The sequence below is a fragment of the Acartia tonsa genome, chromosome 11 (assembly GCF_053477335.1).
Source record: "Acartia tonsa isolate MP-2025a chromosome 11, ASM5347733v1, whole genome shotgun sequence".
In the NCBI taxonomy this organism is placed as follows: Eukaryota; Metazoa; Arthropoda; class Copepoda; order Calanoida; family Acartiidae; genus Acartia; species Acartia tonsa.
The window spans coordinates 48099364-48112645 of record NC_137270.1 but is presented as its reverse complement, the minus strand read 5'-3'; the positions used below and the strand labels follow the sequence as shown (position 1 = coordinate 48112645).

Genomic DNA, 13282 nt, shown 5'->3' with positions numbered 1-13282 from the left:
AAGCAAAAATATGTTTCAAAAAGTTGATTCCTACGTAATTTATGACAGATTTGCCCTAAAAATAGCCAAAAAACGGCTAAACGGCTGAGCCGTTAGCAGTTACTTTTTCAACTTTTTTGTTCAATTTAGGAAAATAGACCTACCAAGGATTACCCATGCAGAATTTTAGATCAAAATTCGTATTCTAAGTGCCATTTATACATTGATTACGAGATGGTTGCATTAACCCCCCCCCCCCCCCTATAATCTACAAAAAGGTAGCTGCAAGATTTTAGTCAAGCTTGGCTGCTAACTTTTTGAATAAAATGACTAAAATGATTTTACATAAAGTAAAACTCTTAAGCACTTGAAGGGAACTGGAAAATAGGTTTCTCGTATTCATTCGAATCCGGTGGATAGATACCGGTTCTCATCCATACGAAAAAACTATGTCTAGCATTGTATTATAAACGGCTTTCTACGAATATAAAAATGTACAATAATAAGATGAAAACCAGTTTTTTTGGCACCTACGAGCTAAAAAACTGGTACATTCTATATCCGTGGAAAGCCGTTTATAATACGATGCGAGAAATAATTATTATCAAGCGACTAGAATACTCATAATGCACCGCTAAATCTTTTACTTCCAATTAGTCTAAGACCAGTTTTTAAACCCATGAAAGCTCCTATTCAGTGTGTCTTTTGATGTAAAACATTTTGTGGTTCATTTTGAGGATTTTAGTCAATTGGTAATCCTAGTTTTCCATTTCACTTCATTTATTATCAATTTGGTTAGTGCTTTACTTGAGTAAAATAATAGAGGGGAAAGGGGTTAGATAAATGGATGTCCCCTTCCTCAGGACCCTAACCCGACCTTCAATTGGGTCTTTGAAAATCAACGAATGGCGTTGGGAATATTAACAAAGACTAGTCGCTACAAAAGAGCAGAATGCAATTAGCTATCAGACAAAAAAGGTTCTTGGAAAAGGGGGGCAGTTAGATATCTCGTTATACATCTATTCTATAAATTTATTTGTTCTTTCATTTAAACCCTGTAAGAATCTAAAAGATTTTTTAAGTTGATATGACTGAAAATAATTATTTCAGTGTACATGAGGGTTGTGTATACAGATCCAGTCGGTCATGAACATCATAGGTAATTTTTGTTTTGAAGTTTTAGAAAATTGTAACCTTCTTAATTAGGAATCATCATACATTTTGTTTGGGTTGGGGGAGGAAAAGGGGACTTTTGCTTCACTATGCTGTTTGCGAACTCTTACTGGAGATACAAACACCAAGCTGTTCAAGTTCCTAACATTTATAGGATGTCTGTCTTGTTAATAACAGTAACAGGATGTCTGTATGTGTGTACTGACACTTGCTAACTGCTAAACTGTTATGATTCTCAATTACAGTGAAGCTTATAAAAGGTTTAAAGAAGGTTTAAACTATTTATAGGTTTATAACTACTCACACCCTCCCAAGATATATTGCTTTCGGTAAGAATATCTTCCTTCCAACTATAAAAAAGTAAGTTATAAATAGAATTTAAAGGGGAGGGTTGAATCCTATACCCTTAGCGCCTCAAGAGGCCTTAAGGGGGCGTAGCCGCTAGTTAAATATATTTTAGGAAGGCCAAGTTGAACCTAGTGGATCTGGCTGGCAGCGAGAGACATGGAAAAGTTGGTAAGTCTCGGGAAGAAGGAGAATGGATAATAGATAAATGTTTCCTAAGAATTCTATATGTGTAAAATTCTGTCTTTTAGAGTTTTTCTTTAATTGAGGGATCATGGAAAGTTAGTATGGCAAGAGAAAGGTCTTGTAATCAAAGATGTCAGTTGTAGACGGTGTAGGCACATAAAGTTCTGGTTGAGCACTGAAAATATCCCCCACCCCTCCCTCCTTCTTTATTTTTGAAATATATTGAAAGTAAGGGGGGAGGAGGTATTTTTTTCCCTATCCATCTCCTCATTTACCACCTCCCCAAAAAAGTTTGGATGTCTATGCTTGACTATTGGATCTGACCCAACCCCTATACAGTAATTTTCAATGTTGAGATGTAGAATAATTTTAATCTACCATTGTCCTCTCCCTTGTAAGATCATATTTTTCATTTTTCTTTTCTTCTCATTAAATAATGATAACTTTTATTTTTGGATTTTCTACCTCTATTTCATGGATAAAAGAAAATATTTTAGATAATAAATACTTATATGAAAGTAACAGGATGTCCATCTGTTTGTTTGTTTGTTAATAAGAAAGAATCTCCCTAGCCGCTAGACAAATGTGGATCTCCTTTAGAGGGTAACTTCTGATAGGTCCTGGGAAGGTTCACAACTAATTTGGGAAATGATACCACCACCCTCCCAAGAGAAATCGGCCTAGAAAAAATCCCCCCCCCCCTTTGATATTTTTTTAAAATCTAAATTAAAAATTGGAATATCGAATTCAACTCTCCCCTCCTTACGTGCCCCTAGAGACCTCTAGGGGCATAGCAGCTAGTCAAATTAATAAAGTAGTAAGGCTTTTTTTGCCTGTAGCTTAAGATTTAGATGACACCAGAACTAATTTAGTTCTCTATTCTATGAAAACTTTACATAGGTCCTGGAATGGTTTAAAGCTATTTAGATTTGAAAGTTAGGTCTGGGAGAGGTTTAAAGCTATTTTTATGCTTTCCCTACCGACTAGAGCTCCAAGTTGCTACGGAATTTTTTATTTTTTTCCGTTCCTTCTAAACTCAAATGCATTTGAAGAAAAATCTGTATTCAAAACCGATTAACATCTGGTGGATTAGAACCGGTTCTCATCCCTAAGAAAAAAAAACTATGTCTAGCATCGTATTATGTCGTGTTTTCTAAGAATATAAAAATGTGCAATCATAAGATTAAAACCAGTTTTGTTTCAATACAGATTGCCATTATTTTCAGGTATAAGTACAAACTCTGGTCCATCCTTCAACGAGAGCAAGAAGATTAATCTGTCATTGTCAACTCTAGGCAACTCTTTTCTTTTGCATTAATTCAATATAATGCTTTTAAATATATGTATTCAAGAAACTGTTTCTAGTGCCTATAAAAAATAATCATCATACATTAAAAATGACCAATGATAGGCCAATACACAGACTTAATTTCCAGTATACATTTTAATTAACTATTAGAAGGACAGTATGATGTAATTTTTTATACACACTATAAAAAAAGCATTAGGTATAGTCCTTTTCGTGACATTGCTTCATAAGGGGCGTTTCTTCGTATTTTCACAGTAGCTTTTGATAGGTTATTTTATGTTAGATTAGGTTAGGTGTTAGCCACACATGGTTAGGCAACTGGCCCGTTATGGTTAGAGCCTCCACAGGTGCTAGAAAAAGGAGAAAGCTACTGTGAAAATACGACAAACATTCAACCTGGATTTATGGTTTAACCCTTAACAGTTTATTTTTGTTTAAATTTTATATTAGAAATATCAAAATTTCAGCGGCCGCAGCTGTACTTGGCCGTAGTCGACAGTCGGCGGGAAAACGGTGGCGGATTTTAATACATAGACATGTAAGAAAAGCTTAAGTTTAAAATTTGAAGTCTATAACTCAAAAATTGCGGCCACAGGAGCCTTTTAAAGATTTCTGGAGACCTGGAGGATCAGGACCTGCAGGATCATACCTGAAACCTGAAATTGACTTGAACACCTGTATTTTATATGAGGATGTACTACTAGGGGATATTTAAGTATTTTGGTGAGATGAAATGCTTTGATTATGTCAAAAGTATTTTTTTGCTCTTTACCTGGATGACCCTGCCAGGTTTGCTGGCATCCTGTGCCCGCCAGGATGGAGATATTCGAAAAATTCCAACTCTCAGTTATGTGACATACCCATACTTAAAAGCAGTTTGGGCTCTTTATCTTTCACACACAGAAAATGAGATAAAAAAAACCGGAGGGGGGGCGTTCAATGACCCCCCCTCCGACCTTTAAGGGTTAAAGACCGCTTATCTGTTTGGGAGGTGTTGGGTTCTAGTTCAAGCAAACACCTAACCCTTCCTAATATCTCAACTCTTGCTATAAAACCTAAACCTAACAAATACTTGTTAAAACAAGGATGACAACATCCATAAAAGCGAAGCACTGGAACGGTAGAACAAACGGACATTAACGGAAGGACCGACCCTAATTATATAAAAGTTTCGCTTTTAAAAAGACGGATAGATCTATTTATCTTTAAATTATTGTAGGCTATAAATTGATAAATAGATGTGCATACACTTTCGCCCATGGTCTACGCCATACAATCATTTCAAAAAATTTAACAAAGCAGAATATTCTTCTTCTTGGATAGCATTTTAGCAATCTTGTATTAAAGAAAAAAGATCTTGCTAGCCGCCAGTCTGATATGGTTCTCCTTGAAAGTGTTCCTTCTCATAGGTCCAGGAAAAATGTTTAACTAGAAAGTACATCTAGAATAATTTAACCCCTCCAGAACAAATTTCTTTTACTTTTTCTCTTAAAACTAAAATGAAATTGGGGGGGGGGGGGCAAATTCCCTTCCCACTCACCACAAGTGACCATAGAATCCTCAAGTGGCATATCCCAATGACGTCGAAGGGGGGGGGGGTAAAGGGGTGATTACCCCCCCAAACTAATTTAGGGGTGCCGTAGGCCCTCCCAAAATATTTAATATTTTTTGCATTATTAGTTAGGTACCTTTTTGCATTATCAAATTACCCCCCCTAAAAAATTTATTCCAGGGGTAAATTTTTGGGGGAGTAATAAAAAATAACCCCTGTCAACAGATTTCACCCTTCCCCAAGCAAATTTTTTCCCCCGGGGTAAAAATTTTCAGGGGGTAAAAAAATTTGCGGCGTGCTTCGCGTGCCATTTTACCCCCCCAAAACCAAATTACCCCCCCTAAAAAATAATTTTAACCCTCGAAATAAAAAAAAAACTTGGACGCCCCTGGCATATCCGCTACTATATATTCATGTGAAAGAGAAGGAACACCATTGAGGCAAGTTTTATGAATACATTCATTTTTCAATACTTTTTGTTTAAATTCAATATTTTCCATTCATAGAATAAAGATACATCAACATTTGTCTTACATTACTTAGCGGAACACCCGACACCCCAACATAACCTGTCTCCCTAGATATTTTATTAACTCTTAACCCTGAATTAGACGGTAAGGTGTGACAGAAGGAGGTAAAAAAGGTCCCCCCCCCCCTTCGCTAATTGAATTCAATGAAATTTCAAATCACATTTAGTTACAATTTGAGTGTCTTTTAAATTTTGTTATGAAAGACAAGTCTAAAAGCTGATATAAGGTTTATTTTGAGAGCTAAAGCTATATTTAGGTTTAAAATAAAAGGATTGGTTTAAAATAGTAGGACAATTTCTCAAAATGAAAAGAAAAATGTAATCAAGCGCTGCCTAAAAATAATAATGGGTTTTACCACATAGGGTATGAGAAAAGATTTTAATAAGCCCCAGCCATATTAACCCATTAGTGATGAACCGGCTTTTAACGCCCGGTTCCAGAAAATGCCGAAAAAAACCGGTTCTCAGTTTTAGGATTGCATCATTCTCAGTATGAATCCCCCCTCTACTACCCTGGTTTTCATTTCCCCCTGGAGCAGGCAGATTTGCTTACTTCCGTTTGCCGGTATAGCTCAACAAAATTTGAAAACCAAGAAAAACAAGGTGATTTTAAAATACCCCTCCTAACTTTTTTGTTTATGAAGTAAAGTTAGTGATTTTTTTCGTGAAATTTAAAGTTTATTGGCATTTACATTCATTTGTGAATTCGTTTTATTCAAATTATTATTTTTTATATGATTTTTTTATCGTTTTTTTACGTTCTATATAGACCCGGCTCGGCATATGGGGGGAAAGTCTGAAATTTTCATTACCCGGTTTTACTAATAGATCTTTTTTACAACAACAACAAAAACCGGGTTTATTAACCAAAAAGGGGTGGTACCTATAGCCAAAATCTTAAATGTGATATAAATTGTTTTGTATGTTAGTTGTAGCTCTATCAATTACATGAGGTTATGTAGTTTTCAATTACGGATCGTATCGTAGTTTTAAAAAGTGTTCATCTCACTTTGGGCGTTCAAAAATTACATTTTTAATTTTTTGGGCCAAATAACCGGGTATTTAGGTCGCAAACGGGCTTTAATGCTGGGGGAAAGCACCAAAAAACGCCAAAAACGGTTATTAATGCCGCAAGGTTTTTTTACTCGCGCCGAACTGGGTTTTATTGCAACTTTCCTGTGCACGCCACTAGAGCAAAACAAAAAAATTGGAATTCCGTTTTTACCATTATAAAGCTTCCCTGAGATTTTCAGCTCGATCGGTCCTTAAAAGTGGCGCTCGGCACTAATGGGTTAAAATCATTTTTACTTATAGTCAATTGGTCAATCAAAATGATTTAATGTTCCATTTCTATTCCAAAGTTTTAGATTAATAGGACAATTCAGTAAAAAAAGAAAAGAAAACTGCATACAGGCAAATGTATCCAAGCCCTATCTCAAAACAATATTGGACATGTTCCCTACAGAGAAAGCAAGTTGACAAGACTATTACAGGTAAAAATCTTTTCATTTTTATTTTAATATCTGCGGAAAGCTGTCTATAATACGATGCGGTAAATAACTATTCTACAAACCATAGACTAGAAAAATATGTTAACAGTTTAAGTTCAGTTTTATTGTCAGAAATTGGATTGCAAAAAAATCACGCAACCTTCAAAGGAACCTGATATTATTTTAGGATTCCTTGGGTGGAAACGCGCGAACAATGATGATAGCCTGTCTTTCTCCAGGTAAACATTTGTGGCAGTTATCCTTAAAGTTGATTGTCGAGCAGAGTAAACCCCTCCCCTCTTAGTTTGTTCATTACTTCACGTCAAGTTATATTTCTTTATATTGGATACAGATTAGGAAACTGCAGGCATAATAGGCCCCGCAGATTTTGGGCCCCCAAAATGGGTTAGGTTTAAAAAAGAAAAGTAAATGAGAATTGAGTAGTTTATAAACCCTAGTTGTTAAAACTTAGCATAACTGTTGTTTGCAGGGATTTTAAGGTATAAGACAATGGCAGATAAATGGAAGTATATCCAAAAATGCGATACACAATATTAACCCTTCTGTAGCGTAAAATTAATGGTTAAAACGTATTAACAGTTCATAAACCAACCAATCAAAATTCAATTAAATCCATAAAGTTTTTAAGCCAACGAATAAGAAAATGTTATTATAAAACTTTGGAGACCAGTGTAATAAACAACCCAATATCCCAACATTCCCTGCGTTGTTTGATACCTCAAAACAAATAAAATGTATTTAATTTTTTTTTATTTAGCTGAAACAAATTTTGAAGAAACAATGTCAACGCTAAAGTATGCCCACACTACTAAGTCTGTAAATAACAGGTATTATAATCAAATCATTTATCTATTTATCTTTTTTCTATCTATTTATCAATCTTATTGTCTATCTACATATTAATCTATCTATCTATCAATTTATCTATCTATTTATCTATCTATTTAATTATCTACCTATCTATCTTTTTATCTTTATACCTATCCATCTATCTATTCTATATGTCTATCTACGTCTATCTATCTCTCTATCTTCCTATCTATCTATATATCTATCTATCTATATATATATATATATATCTATTTATATATTTATAGATCTATCTATCTATCTATCTATCTATCTATCTATCTATCTATCTATCTATCTATCTATCTATCTACCTATCTATCTATCTATCTATCTATCTATCTATCTATCTATCTATCTATCTATCTATCTATCTATCTATCTATCTATCTATCTATCTATCTATCTATCTATCTATCTATCTATCTATCTATCTATCTATCTATCTATCTATCTATCTATCTAATCTATCTATCTATCTATCTATCTATATATCTATCTATCTATCTATCTATCTATCTATCTATCTATCTATCTATCTATATATCTATCTATCTATCTATCTATCTATCTATCTATCTATCTATCTATCTATCTATCTATCTATCTATCTATCTATCTATCTATCTATCTATCTATCTATCTATCTATCTATCTATCTATCTATCTATCTATCTATCTATCTATCTATCTATCTATCTATCTATCTATCTATCTATCTATCTATCTATCTATATATCTATCTATCTATCTATCTATCTATCTATCTATCTATCTATCTATCTATCTATCTATCTATCTATCTATCTATCTATCTATCTATCTATCTATCTATCTATCTATCTATCTATCTATCTATCTATCTATCTATTTATTTATCTATCTATCTATTTATCTATCTATTTATCTATCTATCTATCTATCTATCTATCTATCTATCTATCTATCTATCTATCTATCTATCTATCTATCTATCTATCTATCTATCTATCTATCTATCTATCTATCTATCTATCTATTTATCTATCTATATATCTTTCTAACTACATATCTATTTATCTATATATCTATCTATCCATCTAGGCCAGTAATGAACGTGGACTCCGACCCCAAAGACCAACTTATTCGTCAGCTCCAAACAGAAATAAAGACACTCAGGTATGGATTAAGATCTCAAGAACGGTAGCAAATATCAAGAAGAGAGGTAACATTAGGCTATTTATTACTCTAGTCCCCAAAGTTCTATAAAAGCGTTGGCTCAACAACTTTGGGGGCTTATTTTGAATTTTATTGGTTGGGCCATAAAATCAGGTGTCCAAACGTTTCAACCACTAATTCTACAGAATTGGTTATTTGGTGTACCATCATTGGGTATGTACATTAATTTATCGGCCATTGTTTTATCCCTTTAGACCCTCAGTAAAGCTTTATATCTATTTGACCGAATTCTAAGTAATTGAATAACTTTAAATGATAGTTGGTCTTATGAAAAATTAATAAACTAACTCATATTTTATTTTCATTCTTTAAAAGTTTCAAAGAAACTAGGAAGTACAATGTTATTATTAAAAGCGAAGCTTTTCAATAATTAGGGTCGGTCCGTCCGTCAGTCCGTAACGGATAGCTTTTTTCGTTAATTTAGGCATGTTAGAATTGTCCTATCGATTTCAAATTTTGCATGGTGATTCCTCTAGTAGTTAGGTACGATTTAGAAAGCGTAGCAACTCTATCATCATTACCAAAATTGCGTACGTCCATTTTAAACATGTTGATTTTTTTACTTTTTTAACAACAAATTTTTATGTGATCTAATCATCCGATTGATCTGATTTTTGGTATATTGATTTCTGGGACAACAAAGAACAAGATTATAAGCGAAGCAACTCTATAATTAATACCTAAAAATGTAAGTATGTCCATAAATATTATCCTGTATAAAGCAGTTATTCAACAAATTTACTTACAATTTTGCTTCGACCCCTATACATTTATATTCTGATTATTCAGTTCTGACACTATAAAAGTGTTCATGTCCGTTTGTCCTACCGTTTCAGTGCTTCGCTTTTATGGATGTTGTCATCTATATATACCTAAACGTTATAACACTGCCGGGTTACCCACCCCCAAATATAACCAAACCCTACCTAACATAAATAATTGAAGAAACAAACAAAACCACCCACCCTTTGTTTTTCATTTATTTGAGTTATTTTTTTTTAGGAATCGATTGAATACAAAAGATCTAGATGGATGAATGAGAAGAATAATTTTTTATCGCATCGTATTATAGACAGTTTTCCTCGGATAATAAAATGAAAAATAAAACCTGTTTTATTAGCCCCGAGGGGACGAAGGCCTAAGCAAACAAGGCTGGTTTTCAATTTATGATTTTTATTCTATTATTTGTTGAAAATTGTCTGTAATACGGATACTATACATGTTTTTTCAATATGGTTGAGAACTGGTTTTAATCCAGCGGATATTAAACAGTTTCAAAGCCACACTGGAAAAAAAGATTATTGTATTATTACACTTATTTTTGTGTGCCTTATATTTAAAAATAAATAATTTGTTAATAAAATTCGCTTTATCTTTCTTTTTCGTTTAACGGCTTCATCTATTGCTCATGTTTTCTAAATGGGACAGAAAAAGGACAGTAAAAAGTCTAAAACAATCCTAATACTTAAATTTGAAATAAGAAAGCCAATACTTTAAATAGCTTTTTTGGACTTTTTGTATGATGGGAGGTTTGACTGCAGTTACAAATCAGTAAGAGCTAAATGGCTGCTTTTAGCTGTGATTAGTCGTTGTTATATGCAGCACTATTTTCAAGCTGTTGACTTTTTTTTGCATAAAACCTTAACTTTATCCTAAAGTAATAAGCTTGTTTGTCTGTAGAGAAGGATCTCGCTAACCGCTGAACCGATATGGTTCTTCTTTACAGTGAAGCCTCTAATAGGCTCTGAGATGGTTTTAGGCTATAATTTTTTTATGGGTTTAGGCTATTTTTGTGCCCTATAATATTGAGTCCGTAGATGCTAGGGGCGCAGCCGCTAGTAGTATGTATTTGGATTCTAATCCCTTTCAAATAAAATTATAAATGTTAGATATTTTCATTATAATAATGGATATATGATATACGTGGATGTATAGACAGGTAAAATTATTCTTCAATTTAGTTAGCTAACATGAACCTGATTCAATGATCAATTCGTTCATCGTTCAGTATGAGAGGAGGGGATAGGATGGATGTGGGTATTATTATTTTTACCAGCTGCAAGCAAAACATCAGAGTACATGAAAATCTTGTACAATATCCAAGTAATAATATATCGATTATTACAAAAAAAATTTAACTAACTCTATTTAATTTCAATATATGTATATTCTTAAGATTTAAAAACCTATAATTTTATATTATTTTGATTGTAAAATAAGTTTTTTCCATTACGATTGAATTTTGTACCATTGTTAAATGTCGTCTTAAAATATAATAAACTAAAATATTTCTCTAGATTCTACAATGTACATCCTATTATATTAGTTAATAAGGTTTTTTTGTCTGAAGCTTAAGATCTCAATAACTACTGAACCTTTTGGGTTATCTATTTTATGTAAGCTTCACATAGGTTTTGTGCTAGTTTATCCAACCACTATCTGCCTTTTCGAATACAGAGCTCCTAGATGCTAGGAGCGTGTCGGGATCAAATTGAAATATGACTAACAAACCCGTAACATAAGATTGTAGAGTAGCTTTGATTCCAAGAATATTGGCTTGCGGTAAGGATAATGATATGCTATTACTTGGATCTTAAACCAGGTTTTCAATAAAGCAAAACCTGCAGCGGGCTAAACTAACGATTCCCCTTCTACTTTCTCTACCACATCCCCTCCCCTTCTACTAAATGAACGAACTGACCAACAAACGACTTTCATATGTTAGCAAAGTAAATTGACAACAATTTTTCCCCTGTCGTAATTTTCACGTAAATTCTACATCCATTGGTAGGGGGAAATAGACTTGAGTCACCACTCCCCTTAAAATTATTATCGGAAAGGCTTGCCTTCCATTTTCAAAATGATTTCATACTCCCTGGTAAATAATTATTCATACCACTGTTTTGAATACTTTTTGATTTATATACTTAAGAAACAACAAAAAAGATAAAAAGAGTAGAAAATAAAGAAATTAATTGTAACTTTAGTTTATATATTTGGTCCTAGATGAAAGGATTGGTAAGTGTCTAAAAGTATAGTATAAGTAACAAGGATAATTATGTCTATAATAAGTGGGGCAATCGCATGTTTCAGAACAAGAATGTCAACATCCATAAAAGCAAAGCTTTATAATCAGAAAGAAGGGCAAACAAAAAATAACTCTAGTATAGCGGCAGACCTTTTATAAGCAAAGCATTGATTTGTAAGTCTTTAATAAATTGTCCATGAAATTGCGTGAATACAGGATACCGTGGAAGGACATACTTTCATTTATAGGATGCTATTAATATTTATTATATGGATGATTTACTTGGTACACATAGCCAGTCAGACATACATCATGTTACTTTTACTTTTACTAAATTAAGCAAACACAAAAATGTATTAGAAACAACAGTAAACTGGAATACAGTAATATTTTATAGTGACTTTTAAAGAGTTTGTACTAGCAGACACGCCCCTAGAGGCATCTAGGGGCACTCTAGGAAGGAAAGAAGGTCGACCTTCCACCTTACATTTCAGTTTTAAAAAGATATAGTAGAATTTTTAGGGGGGGGGGGTTTACTTTGACCTAGAAGATGCTTGTAAAGGAGAATCATATCGGTTCAGTAACTAGCGAGATCCCTCAGTACACACATACAGAAACACATCTTTTTACTTTTTTTAAAGGATTTATTTTACATATCCCTTGCACCGTGGAATGTTTGTGTGGAAATAAAGAAATATTGGGATATTAAGTTGTCTATTTCAGACAAAACAAAACAAATATTTAGTTTTTTCTCTTTATAAGAGTAAAGCTACTCTATAATAAATATAAAAGTATAGATGCATAGATGTAATACTAAAATAACTACCTGGTTCCAGTGGTGGAGACATTCAATTTCTACTAGCAAAATGCTTTCTGCCCTTTTCTAGCAACTTGGCTGTGTTAACTCTTTACAGATGGGGGGGGGGGGAGATTGAACACCCTCCCCCCTCTGGTTTTTCTATCTCATTTTCTGTGTGTTAAAGATAGAGGGCCATAACTGAGTGGCTTTTTTTAATTCAAATGTTAATGTTGCTTCGCTACTTATCCTATTATATAAATTGGTAAGATTTTTAATCACTAGCTTATGATTTCGATTACCACTAAACAGATTGAGTTTTCAATTTTAGAAAAGCTTCATATAAGTCTCCAGTTGGTATTGGGCTATTTATTTTTTGTTGTTTTCGAATAGTTTATGCTATTTTTGGCTGCTAAATGCTAGGTGCGTATCTGCTAGTGTACAATATTGTCCTAGTCACGAATTGCAACAACTAAGAGAAAAGTTTTATTTTATTGTTTTCAACTTTTACTTATACATATGTAGTAGCAAATAGTATTTTTTGTTTTTTGAATAGTTGTTTTACGCATCATGTTATAGACATATTTCCGCGGATATTGAAATGAATAATAATAAAATTAAAACCAGTTATGTTAGTTGTAACAAAAATGGTGTTAGTTTTATGCTTATTATTTTTATATTTGTGGAAAATGTCTGTAATACGCTGCTTAACATAATGTATTACAGATTTGCAATTGGTTAAACCTCTTGTTATTGAATGTTTTTAAAGGCATTCCAAATGACTTTAAGTATTGTTTCTTATATTTT

The 13282-nt window shown here is 33.1% G+C and overlaps 1 protein-coding gene across 1 annotated transcript in view; it reads left to right on the top strand.

Moving 5' to 3' along the window:
- The window catches only part of LOC145332125 (kinesin-like protein KIF17), a 54746-nt gene extending 44734 nt beyond the window's left edge, over positions 1-10012 (top strand). Inside the window, exons 15-22 of the mRNA XM_080177070.1 lie at positions 1090-1138; positions 1613-1668; positions 2910-2978; positions 6487-6566; positions 6751-6802; positions 7342-7411; positions 8517-8591; positions 9654-10012. Coding sequence (XP_080033196.1) covers positions 1090-1138; positions 1613-1668; positions 2910-2978; positions 6487-6566; positions 6751-6802; positions 7342-7411; positions 8517-8591; positions 9654-9687 — 485 coding nt within the window. The 3' untranslated portion in view covers positions 9688-10012. The remainder of the gene's footprint in view (positions 1-1089; positions 1139-1612; positions 1669-2909; positions 2979-6486; positions 6567-6750; positions 6803-7341; positions 7412-8516; positions 8592-9653) is intronic.
- The last annotated feature ends 3270 nt before the right edge of the window (positions 10013-13282 follow it).